The sequence below is a fragment of the Psammomys obesus genome, unplaced genomic scaffold (genome assembly GCF_907164565.1).
Source record: "Psammomys obesus unplaced genomic scaffold, mPsaObe1.curated_primary_1811, whole genome shotgun sequence".
NCBI lineage: Eukaryota > Metazoa > Chordata > Mammalia > Rodentia > Muridae > Psammomys > Psammomys obesus.
The window spans coordinates 11,906,103-11,918,235 of record NW_026595981.1 but is presented as its reverse complement, the minus strand read 5'-3'; the positions used below and the strand labels follow the sequence as shown (position 1 = coordinate 11,918,235).

At 42.9% G+C, this 12,133-nt stretch overlaps 1 protein-coding gene across 2 annotated transcripts in view; it reads right to left on the bottom strand.

The window, feature by feature from the left end:
* Trim37 (tripartite motif containing 37) overlaps positions 1-11,314 on the bottom strand; it is a 126,473-nt gene extending 115,159 nt beyond the window's left edge. For both annotated transcript variants that reach the window (XM_055620446.1, XM_055620447.1), the window contains exons 1-3: positions 11,109-11,314; positions 8,486-8,587; positions 1,255-1,295 (exon numbers count right to left, since the gene is read on the bottom strand). In XM_055620446.1, the coding sequence (XP_055476421.1) occupies positions 1,255-1,295; positions 8,486-8,587; positions 11,109-11,129 (164 nt within the window). In that variant the 5' untranslated portion in view covers positions 11,130-11,314. The remainder of the gene's footprint in view (positions 1-1,254; positions 1,296-8,485; positions 8,588-11,108) is intronic.
* Positions 11,315-12,133: the final 819 nt, after the last annotated feature.

Genomic DNA, 12,133 nt, shown 5'->3' with positions numbered 1-12,133 from the left:
ATACATGTATATATTCTCTCAGACAGCCAAGAGTTTTCTAAAATAAGAGTTGCTCAAAACAGAGCATATGATTATTAAAACAACAATAGCCAGATATGAAAAAACATATCTGCAATCTTTTCACTGAGGCTATAGAACTGAAGAGTTCAAGGGCAGTTTTGGTAAAATGAGTTTGAGCTGAACTAACCTACACAGTGAGGTTCTGTGTCAAAAAAGCAAAGAGGCAATGAAAAGTACACTTTGTGACTTATTTTTGTCGCATTCATATATATCACACACATACACACAGCAATATGTACCAACTAAACACTAACAATGATAATTCAAATTATAAATTTTTAATTTTAATTTCTTAGCCTAAGTTTATCTGTACAAACTGACACCACTGGCCTAGAACACAGTTCAGTGGCAGCATATAAGTGTGAGTACCATCACAACAGCAAGTTTTCTCCTCGTAAAGTAAAGTGAAAAAATAAAACAGCAAAAGGTAGTCTCTGGCACTGTAGCCTAAAATCACCAGAAGTAGAAACGAGCTAAGTGACTCTCAATATGAACATAAGTCAGTCCAGGGGTACTTATAAAAGGGTTATCAAACACTTGCTTAAATGACTTACATACACACACCATCAGTGAAATATACCCACTGATTTTACAAGGGGAAAAAAAGCAAATTATAAAGCCAGGTATGGAGCACATGCCTGTAAATACTATCACTTGAAAAGGAGCATGGCTGTCAGGGGTTCAAGTTTATCCTTACAGGTGGAAGCTAGCCTGGGCTATCTTCCACCTATCCCAAAGAGTAAAACTATCCCAAAGAGTAAAAAAACATCAAGAAAGAGAATCAAAACAGTAAGTACTGTGTGTGCGGTTTCAGGTATGTGAGAATATTCACCACCTACCTCAGTCTCCTGAGTTCTGAGACTACAGCCGTGAGCTACCAAGACCAATTACATTTTTGTTTAAATTAAAAAGTTAAGTCACACAATAATTATGTGAGAAAAACAAGGGCACAACATAATCACACAATACATTCAACAAAAATTTAGTCAGGTATATAGTTGACGCACTGCTTTTTCTGGACCTACTGATCATTTCCTACGCAACTTTATCACAAACCAAAAGAAACGCAGAAAACTGCAGAGTTGAAGGAGGAAGGGGGAACCTGCCTTTTTATATTCCAGGACATCCTCTGACCCTGGGCTTTTATTTTGGTTACCATTTTCCATATATATATATACATAGCAAAACACTTACCGACAATGAGGACATTGAGCTCTCTGCTCTGTCAGCCAGCGCTAAGGAGACAAAAAAAAAAAATTAATTTCCATTACAAAAACACCATTACTTTATATATCTAGTCATTATAAACTGCATTTAATGAGTTTAACTCTCTAGTGCCTACATTTATTTTAGAGATACAAAAATAACAGGCAATCTACTATCTCTCTTTCATCATTATCATGATAGGAACAAACTTTAAAAGGGATAGAACTCAACCCAAAATAGTTAAGCACCTACTCTCCCAAAGGAAAGGAAGTGATTTTGGGCTAACTGGCTATCACAAAGATGAAATCTTTATAGAAATAATGTTGTCACTCTACCCTCAAAAATAAGCCACAGTAACTTTTTTTTTGTAACTAATTACAAACCACTGAGTTTAAGGTACTCCAAATTTACTTTGTAGAAAGCAAACTAATTCTAAGGTATTCACTGTGGGCGTGTCCGTCAGCCGTAAAAACACAAGTAAGCACTGCAGCAGCAACTCTTCAGGTCTCACAGGCACTTGATGGTTTGGTAAATTAAACACCCAGGAATTCTGGTTTCCTTGTAACTGTACAACATTTCTGAAGATAATAATGTCTGTCTCTACAAAACCCTAAACTGGTGATGACTCAGCAGAAAAGGAAGCCCTCAAGGCTGAAGACTTGAGTCTGAACCCCAAGTGTCATCCACACGGTAGAAAAGAGCTCTAACTCCCGTAAGTCATCTTCTGACCTCCATATGCTGTCCCATCCACACACAAATAGATGGAATAAAAACTCTCCATTTTATTAACTTCATGCATGCATGTGTGTATGTCCAGTGCTGAACCCCTGGAGCTGGAGTTACATGCAGCTGTAGGCTGCACTAGGTGGGTGCCAGGAGCTCAGAGCTTCCGAAACAGCAGCAGGTGCTCTTAACAGCCTAGTCATCTCTCCAGCCCATACCTTCATCTTTTAAATTACTTCAGGGGCATTTGTGTGGTGACAAATGCCCCCAATCCTGGCACCTTAGTGATAGAAGCAGGAGGATCACAAGTCTGAGGCCAGCCTCTTCTACATTGTGAATTCTACGCCAGCCAGGACTACACAGCAAGAGTGTATCAAAAATATTAAAACAAAAACAAAAAAAAAAAAAAAAAAAAAAAAAAAAACTTTATTACTGGATAGGAACAGTTGTATTCCCATGCATAAAACAAATACTTGGGAGCTGGAGAGATAGCTGAGCAGGTAAGAGCATCACCTGTTCTTCCAGAGCACCCAGGTTTGAGTCCCAGCTCCCACATGGAGGCCTTCAACTGTAACTCCAGCGCCCTCTTCTGGCCTCCTCAGGCACCAGGCATGCAAGTGCACAGACACACATGCACCCAAAACACTAACATTTAAAAATATACCTAAAGCAGGGAGATTAAGACTCTAAACCATTTTCTGTAACCAGACTAATGGTGGTGATAGATGTTCTTAATTATCAACTTGATTAGGTTTAGAACCACTGTGGAGACATACTTCTGGCTGGGATTCTGAGGATATTTCCAAAGAGGTTTATTTAACTAAAGTAAGGCCAAGCCTGAATATGGATGGCACCATCACATGGACACGGACCTTGCACCGAATAAAGAGGGAAAAGGAGAGTGAGCTTTGTACCAGCATTCACCTGCCTCTGCTGTCTGACTGTGCAGATGATGGACTGGCTGCCTGTTTCATATGCCTGATGATATGGTTGGATCTCCTTCTGCCACCATAACTACCTATCATGATGGACTATATCTTCAACTTGGATTCTGAAACTATGTCCTTCCCAATATAAGCTGTTTTTGTCAGGTATGTTGTCACAGTATTAAAAAACAAAAAACTAACGTTAAGAACTTCAAACTTTGTTTTAATTATTGGTGTTGGAGTTTGGTCTAATGCTAACTACTGGCACTCTGGTTCATTAAATGGCCTATACCTGGACAGGGCAGAAGGGGGTAGGCATGGCTATAGCTCCTGGACTTTTGAAGACCAGAGAATTGTGAGAATCAGGGGAAAAATAGGAATAGAGAAATGAGGGGATCCCAGGATTGGTTAATCTGGAGAAGAAACCATGTGGGGCTAGAAGGAAGGACTCTAATAATGTCAAGAAAAGGCCCAGATGAAGAATAAAAGCAAGTACTTGTAAGATTATGGTGGAAGAGGAGGATTAAGGAGGATAGCATTAGGTGAGGCCTGGGAGGTAGAGTTGGATGGTGAAGTGATTCAGACAGTATAGGTAGGACTATCTGCCCGGCTCAAGGTAAATAACGCAATTATAAAATCTAATTAAGTGCCTGTGTCTTATTATTTGTGATAGCAGGTTAGATAATACTAGCGTGATAATCTTAGGGCTAATAATAATAAACATCACATAGTCCAACACTCATTTTTATTTTATTTACTACAAATACTGTTCAAGGTAAACAATCTTACACTGCTAATTCTCAAAATAAGTTATTTATCACTTTGAATTCCTATAAAAAATAAACTTTAACATTAAAGTGAGGGTCCCAAGGAAACCTTGAAGAATAACATTCTCAAGCAACTGGAGTGGCTGGGAATGTAGCCCAGTTGGTGAAGCGCTGACCCAGCATGCTCAAGGACGTACCTCAATCTCCTACACTGCTTAAAACAGGGCATGGAGCCCAAGGCACACATCTGCCATCCTAGCTCTTGGGAAATAGAAGTAAAGAAAATCAAAAGTTCAAAGTCAGCTCTGGTTACAGTCAGAGGCTAGCTGGTGTTACATGAGACCCTAGCAAAGAAAATGATTAAAAAAAAATTTAAATTACTATGCAAAGAAAGCAAAGACAGAAAGGGGGAAGGAGCAAATGGAGAAGAACCTCACTGTTCTTAATAATCTTGAATAACATTTCTGTGGCCCTGATACTGAAGAGTTGGTTCTGAAATCTGGAAGGAAGGGGCGAGGAAACTGTACTATCAGTCATAGTTGAAAAGCACTCACTCCAAATCAGACACTATGTCCAGGCCTGTCCCTGTGGGATCTCACTGTGTCCTCACAGCAGCCTGTGGCATGAGGCTGGAGTCAAGTTTCTTCCTCTGAATATATCACTCTTCTACTAAGACTTAGCTTTCCACACCTTCCTTCAAGAAATGGTTCCAGCCACACCTCTTCAGTTACATCCTATGATCCAGCAAAATTAGGCTTTTAAATGTTTCCTTTTCTAATCACCATATTCATCAACACCTTTGTCTAGAAAAATCCCAATCATCATTTAGATTTTAATTAATATGACACTTCCTTCCAAAAGCTCTTCATGAACGCCACAGATTTTTCCTTTTGCTTTTTCTGAGCCAGGATTTTGTTCTACACTCCAAGGCAGTCTTTGTTTTGTTTTTCGAGACAGGTTTCTCTGTGTAGCCATGGCTGCCCTGGAAGCTATTTGTAGACTAGGCTGGCTTCAAACTCACAGAGATTGGCCTGTCACTGCCTCTCTGAGTGTTAGGATTACAGGCGTGGGCCAGCCTGCTCCAGGCTAGTCTTAAACTCGTTATATAGCTCAGGCTAACCTCAAACACTACATGTTCCTAATTCAGCCTTTTGTGGGCAAGGAAGGGAAAACTGACCAGTCAAAAGTCCTGGCATGCCCAAACACTACCAGGAGAGCCCCAGAGGTCTTGGCAACAATATTTAAGAGAAAAGAAGACCCTCTTTCACAGTGTGTGATCATACTGAAAATCAGTATCAAGTGAGCTTTTGCCCCTTCTGCTTCACGGAAGGCTTGTCTTCCCTGAGCTCACTTCAAAGTCTGTTCATGGTGTTGACTCACGATCATTTCCAAGCCTGTTATGCTATGACACAAAGACATATGTCTACTGCCTTTTTCTACAATGTGTACTCTGCTATAAACTACAAACAATGGATATGTTAGCATATTTAAAACTTATCTTTTTTTTAAAAAAAACTTAAAAAATTCCTGTGGGCTAGAGAGATGGTTCAAAAGTTAAGAATGCTGGTTATTCTTCTAAAGGTCCTGAATTCAATTCCCAGCAAACACATGGTGGCTCACAACCATCTATAATGTGATCTGATGCCCTCTTCCAGGATGCAGGTGTACATGCAGCTAGAGCACTCATATACATAAATATAAATAAATCTTTAAAAAAACAAAAAGATTCTTGTGAGCTATAGGAAGCCCACCTGAACCTACCTCTCAAGTCAGATGGATGCCAGATAAGTACTGTCAATTCCTCCCCCTCCCCCAAGTTTCAAATATGCACCTAAATTTTTTTCTCCCTAACTTACTTAACTTTGTCTTCTGCCCTCATATATGTTCCAATAGCCTGTCAGGTCCTGGTGTTTCCCACATCCAAGAGAGTGCCAAAGCAGATGGTCTAACCAAGCAGACTGTGTCAAGCTGGCTGCAGGTGTTATCAGGTCCCAGACAGCACTTAAGACAGCCTGCTCTGTGTTAAGAGCATTGCTCAAAAGTAAAGCACTTGCCAGTTACCATATACAAGGTCCTAGGTTTGAACACTAACACCACAACATTCAACAACTAGATCCAGGACCCATATGTAGATAGCTAGAGCTGCAAGTAAATCCAAATCCTCAGAGTAAATAAACACACTAGAAAGAAGAGGGAAAGGTACAAAAAACAATCAATGAGGTATAACATAATAAGCAGAGGTCACAAGCAGTTTCAAAACTTTCAAGCACTCTCAAACCCTTCACCAATAAAACCCAGTCTAGACAGACTCCAAGTATTCACTATAGTGACAGAGACCAATCAAGTCTCTGTAGCTGCAGTTTCATAATTTAAAAATATCATGTACAGTGACTGATAAAATACTAAAATAAAACTTCACAAGTTGATAAAATACTAGAATAAAACTTCACAAGTAGATACTATTTTCTAATTTCTCAAATATCTTTTAGCAACTTTCATTCATTGCCCAACTAATTATGGAACTTAAAAAACAATATGAATCCTGTAGCTAAAGAAACAAAGCTAAAAATGATTAACTATCTCCTTTTATCAATGTGAGAACTAGTTTCATATGTAATCTAGATCTGCACATAATAGTAGCAACATACACAGGCTTTTTTCTTTCTTCATTTTTTTCAAGACAGGATTTTTCCGTGTAGCTTTGGCTATCCTGGAACACACTCTGTAGATCTTGAGCTCACAGAGACCTGCCTACCTCAGCTCCCAGGCATAGAGATTAAAGGCGTGCACCAACACTGCCCGGCCATATACCCGCTCTAAAACAGACACAACTGGATTCAACTTCAGCTCCACTATTTGCTAGTCCTGTGACTAGAAGAAAATAATTTAAGTGTTATAGAAATTACTTTTTTTTAATTTTTTTCAATACAGGGATTCTCTAAGTAGTCCTGACTGTCCTGAAAAAAGCTCTGTAGACCAGGCTACCCTTGAACTCACAGAGATCTGCCTGCCTCTGCCTCCCAAGCGCAGGGACTAAAGGACCCCAAAAATGCCCAGTTAGAAATTACTCTTGACAAGAAAACATTTCCCTCTATTTCACTTTTTCCTTGTTTGCCTTTGAACGTCACTTGCTTGTGAAGACCACTTGAACTAGCCAGTTCTGTCCTTCCCCTGTGGGACTGAACGCCTATCATCAGGCTTGAAAATAAGTACCATTACCTGCTAAGTCATCTTAGCATTCCCACTCTGTCTTTTATGGAAAAATAAGGAAATAGGAAAAAAATCTTTTCAAACAGGGTTTCCCTGTGTAGCCCTGGCTGTCCTAGAACTCACTCTGTAAACCAGGCTGTCCTCAAACTCAGAGATTCACCTGCCTCCGTCTCCTGAGTGCTGAGACTAAAGGTGTGAAACACCACTGCCTGGCAGAAAATAGAAATTTTGAGATGAAGAGTACATTACATAGTTTTACATAGTTTTAATTTTCATCTGAGTCATGTCAGCAGGGCAGTTTCAACCATGCATTTGCACACGTGCTACTGGCTGTGCACACACAACCAAAATAACTTTTGTTTTATACATTGGACTTTATTCATTTCCTTTGAAGTCATTTCATTATTAGCATTTTTTTTCATTTACCCATAAATGGTAAATGATAGTACATATATTTCAGTGTAATCACTGCAGTTGAATTCCTTAATCAGACTTAAATACGTTCAAGGAGGGTTGTCTATCATTTATTTTAGTATCTCGAAATTCCAAACATAAATCAGACAAACATGTTGCGAAGTACTTGTTAAATGTGTGACTAGAGTGTGTTAGAGGTAGAAGTGCACACCTTTAAAATAAAAAATAATGTTTAATATTAAAGAGTGAAAATAAAATTACAGCAAGCTTTGTTTTCAGAGACACTCAATTTCTTAGATGTCATAACTGACTGTTTACTTGTCTTCAAAATACAATACAAACTGTGCTCAGCCAGCAGGTGGCACTTGCCTTTAATCACAACACTCATGAAGCACAGGCAGGTGGATCTCTGAGTTTGAGGCCAGCCTGGTCTACAGAGTGAGTTCCAGGATAGCCAGGGCTACATAGAAACACTGAAACACATGCCCCTGGACCCCTCCCCCCAAGAATTGGTTCTATTGGACTGGAGGAATGGTTCAATGGCTGAGAACATTGGCTGCCCTTCCAGAGGATCCTGGTTCAATTCCCAGTACCTACATGGAAGCTCAAAACCTTATGTAATTCCACTCCCTGGATATCTGACACCCTCTTCTGGATTCCAAGAGCACACCTGGTGCACAGACATATATGCAAACAACAGACACAATTCACATTTTAAAATGGTGCAATATTGAGAAGCTTTTATTAAACAAACATTTTAAAGGCCACACACTACATTTTAAAAGGAACATGGAGCTGGGCATGGTGATACACGCCTTTAATCCCAGCAAAGGCACAGGCAGGCAAATGTGAGTTTGAGACCAGCGTGGTCTTCAAAGTGAGTCCAAGACAACCAAGGCTGTACATAAAGAAACCCTGTCTCAAAACAAACAAACAAGCAAAAAAGGGACATGGTTAATACTTACAGTACAGCATATATAAACAAAATACACAAGGCATGGTGGAGCCCTCTTTAGTCTCCGCACTCAAGAGGCAGAGGCAGGTGGATCTCTGTAATTTTGAGGTCAGCCTGGTCTGCATAGCGAATTCTAGGTCAGCTAGAGCTACAATGTAAGACCTGTCTCAAAAACAAAACAGTAATAACAAAAACTGAACGCACTTAAAAGAACTACAACTTACCCTAATACAGCTGAAACAACAAAGCTTGGAGCAATGAGGACACAGCCGGGCATCACGCAATTTCTCCATACAAATGAAACATCGGAAAACCTCAGCAATGCTCTGAAAACAAAAGATGTAGGGTTCCCAGATTACACTAAGTAAAGAACATGTTAAAAAAAAGCCTTCACTCAAGGCCAGGCATAATGGTGCACAACTTTATTGCCAGCATTCAGGAACCAATGGCCGACTATCTCTGCTAGTCTAAGAATATGCATAGTGAGTCCCACAGACAAGCCAGGGCTAGCCATTGAGACTTGGTCTCAAGAAAAATAAAAAGAAAGAAGGAAAAGAGAAAAAAAATTCACTCAACATTTACACTTACTTGGAGCTGATAACGCCTCAGTTTTAACTGTATTCACAACTCAGAACTTGGTTAGTCAGAACATCTGGAAAACATGCTTGTTTGTGTTTTTATTTTTTTCTTATAATCTTTAATCTTTTTAAAAAACATTTTGTTCATTTATTATGTATACAATATTCTGTCTGCATGTAGCCTGCACACCAGAAGAGGGCACCAGATCATCTCACCATAGATGGTTGTGAGCCACCATGTGCTGGGAATTCAACTCAGGACGTTTGGAAGAACAGAGAGTGCTCTTAACCTCTGAGCCATCTCTCCAGACCAACATGCTTGTTTTTAATGAGCTTGATGATGATTCCAAGAAAAACATATGGACTAAGAAAGTAGCCTACGCAGTGAAGTGCTTGCCTTGAAAGCATACAATCTGAGATCCCCAGAATCCAGTGTAGTGCTGCCTGTCACCCCAGCAAGCACACACACAGCCCTGGATGCTCACTGCCTGCTGGCCTGGCTAACTGGTGACCAGGCCAATGGCACCCTGTCTCAAACGAAAGGTGGAGTGTATGACCAATGAGTCTCCTCTGAACTCCGTATGTGTACCATAAACAAACACACCCACCCACCCCTACACCTTGATACACATTTTAAAAAAGAAAATGAAAAGAGGCTATATGTAGAAATATTCTTACTGGGGTACTTTAGTAAAAGTAAGAATGTGACTTCAGCCCTCATAACAAATATTAAGTAAATTTCGGCATCCATGCCTTGCATGGTGGTGCACACCTTTAATCCTGGCAATTGGGAGGCAGAGGCAAATGGTTCTCTTTGAGTTCATGGCCAGCCTGGTCTACAAAGAGTCCCAGAACAACCAGGGCTACACAGAGAAACCCTGTCTCAGGAAATATATTATATATATATATATGGCCTGAAATATCCTATGCTCAACATCTTGGCCTAGATATCAGAGGTCTGCCTGCTTCTGCTTCCCAAGGGCTGGGATTAAAGTATGCACCCCATGTCCAGACAAGGGGTAAATTTTTAAAAGATACACTGGTAGTGGCAAGGTGGCTCAGCAGGCAAAGGCTCCTGCTACTAGGTGTGGAGACCTTAATTCCATCCCAGCTGGTAGAAGGAGATTCATCCCACGTGGTAGAAGAACCGATTCCAAATTGTCCCGACCTCGGCATGAACTCACCAATGAATGCACACCCATAAGCACACTAAATAATCAATTAACTAATGTGAGCTTAAGAATCTAAAAATTTTTGTGTCCCTTCTGACATCTAGTGAACAAAAAAATTGTAAACAGGAAAGTGTTCTAAAAAGTTGCAAACAGGGAAAAACAATAGCATCTTTCTTAAATTTCAGAAGAATCCTTCTTGAAAGTAATTGACAAAATTTAAAAAAAACTAAAATTAAATGTGCTGTTACTGTGTATCTTAAATTTCTGCAGTACCAACGTTTGTTTTTACTCTAGCCAAGAAAACTTAAACCATCCTAAAACCAAGATAAGCTTACAAAACCTTTATACAACGTTCACAAGAGCAATTAAGTAGAAAATTGCTCATGATTCTAATCATGACTGCAAACTGAGAGATGCGGACTAGACCTAACCCGGTGCTGGGAAGACAAAAAGGCCACTGGAATGAATAAGGGTTCATCTCAAGTGCTAAGTTACCCCTTACTTTTTTTTGTCTGGTTGGTTGTTTTGTTGTTGTTGTTGTTGTTTTCGAGACGGGGTTTCTCTGTATCCCTTACTTTTTAAAAGCAAAATTATATAGTATTTTAGTGTCCGGAAGGTTGAAATTTTTATTATTACTACATCGCATAGTTGTATCCCAGAAAGGAATCGTTTCTGATGCTTCTAACCTCTGCGGAAAGATCCCAACCATGAAGTCACCTTACGAGAATCAATGCTGGAAACTAGTCTTTATTCAGACAGCAGAGTGTGTGGTCCCTAGAAAACGGACCGGGAGGGTGAGAAAGGTTTTATTCACTCCGAGCGAGTCGCGGCGAGAAAGCGGGGCAGGTCCTGCGGATGAATTTGCAGTTTTGCTCTGGAAAGGCTCAGCCTTGCCAACGGCGACGGGCGCAGGTGCCAAGAAGGCATCGCTGAAAAGCCGCAGCACCTGACTGCGGATCGGCTTCGGCACCCTGAGGGCGGCAGAACCCGCGGGCCGGCCTGCCTCCTCCCTCCCCGCGGCCGGGCACGGGCGAGCCCGGCGCCCCGAGGAGAAGAGGCTCCCCTGGGCGGCGGCCACCCTCCGCAACGACCCTCACCTCCACGCTCTGCTCGTCCATCGCCTCCGGCTCTCGGCGGGGCCCTCGGCGACCCTCGGAGTCCGTGGTGCGCGCTACGAGGCGCCGGCCCGAGGTCGCCAGGTCGGCCGCGCCCACTTCAGCAGGCTCCCCCGACAGTGCCACCTCCGCGCCCCATGCCGTCCAGTCCCCCGCCGGCTACCCCCACTTCGCCATTTTTGACCCGCGCGCCAGCCCCGGGGCGGAGATGGAGGGCTAGCGGTAGCCGCCGCGCCTTCCTCCCGCCTCAGCAGGCGGCCAGCGTCCGCGTGGGAGCCTCGGCCCACGTGACGCCGGCGCGCGCCTGGGGAACGGCCGCGGGGCCGGTCCGCGGCGAAACAGGCGCTGCGGGGGAGTCGCGGGCACCAACGGTAACCAGGGCAGCTGGAGGCGCGGCGGCTGGGCAGGCGCGGCGCGCACGCGCACTCGGCGTCGCGGGCGGGGCGGGAGGAGAGGCGGCCGCCGGTTCCCGCGGTGCGCGCGGCGCACGAGACTCGGAGGGGCGGGGCTAGGGGCGTGCCCGGCGTCGGGGGCGGGGCTAGGGGGCGTGCCCGGCGTCGGCGCGGAGCTGGGTGCCAGAAATGCGGCCGCCGCCTTGTGCGTGTGTGGTCCTGAGGTGGAAGGGGCTGGGAGGTTTATTTGCGTTCTCCGCCCCCTCCGTGCGGATCCCTGCGGTCTGTGGCTCACCTAAAGGAACCCTGGAGCCGCGTGCTCACGGTGTTTGCTTTCCGCCTCTGGCATGAAACGCGGATTTTAAAGCGTTTTTAGCCTTTTTTCCCCTTCCATAGTAAATGCAGTTCGAAAGCTCCAGTTGTGATGGACAGGCTGTTTTTGCTGGCTTACTGTTATTTTGAGACAGGGTCTCTGTAGCCCCTGTTGGACTATATAGGCTAGTCTCGAAGCTTCCTGAATTCAGGATTGCTGGCAAGAGGCGCTGCTACCATGTCCGCTTCTACTACGCCTTTTTTGAGTTGTTTCCTTTGGGAACTAACGTAAGACTACCGTCT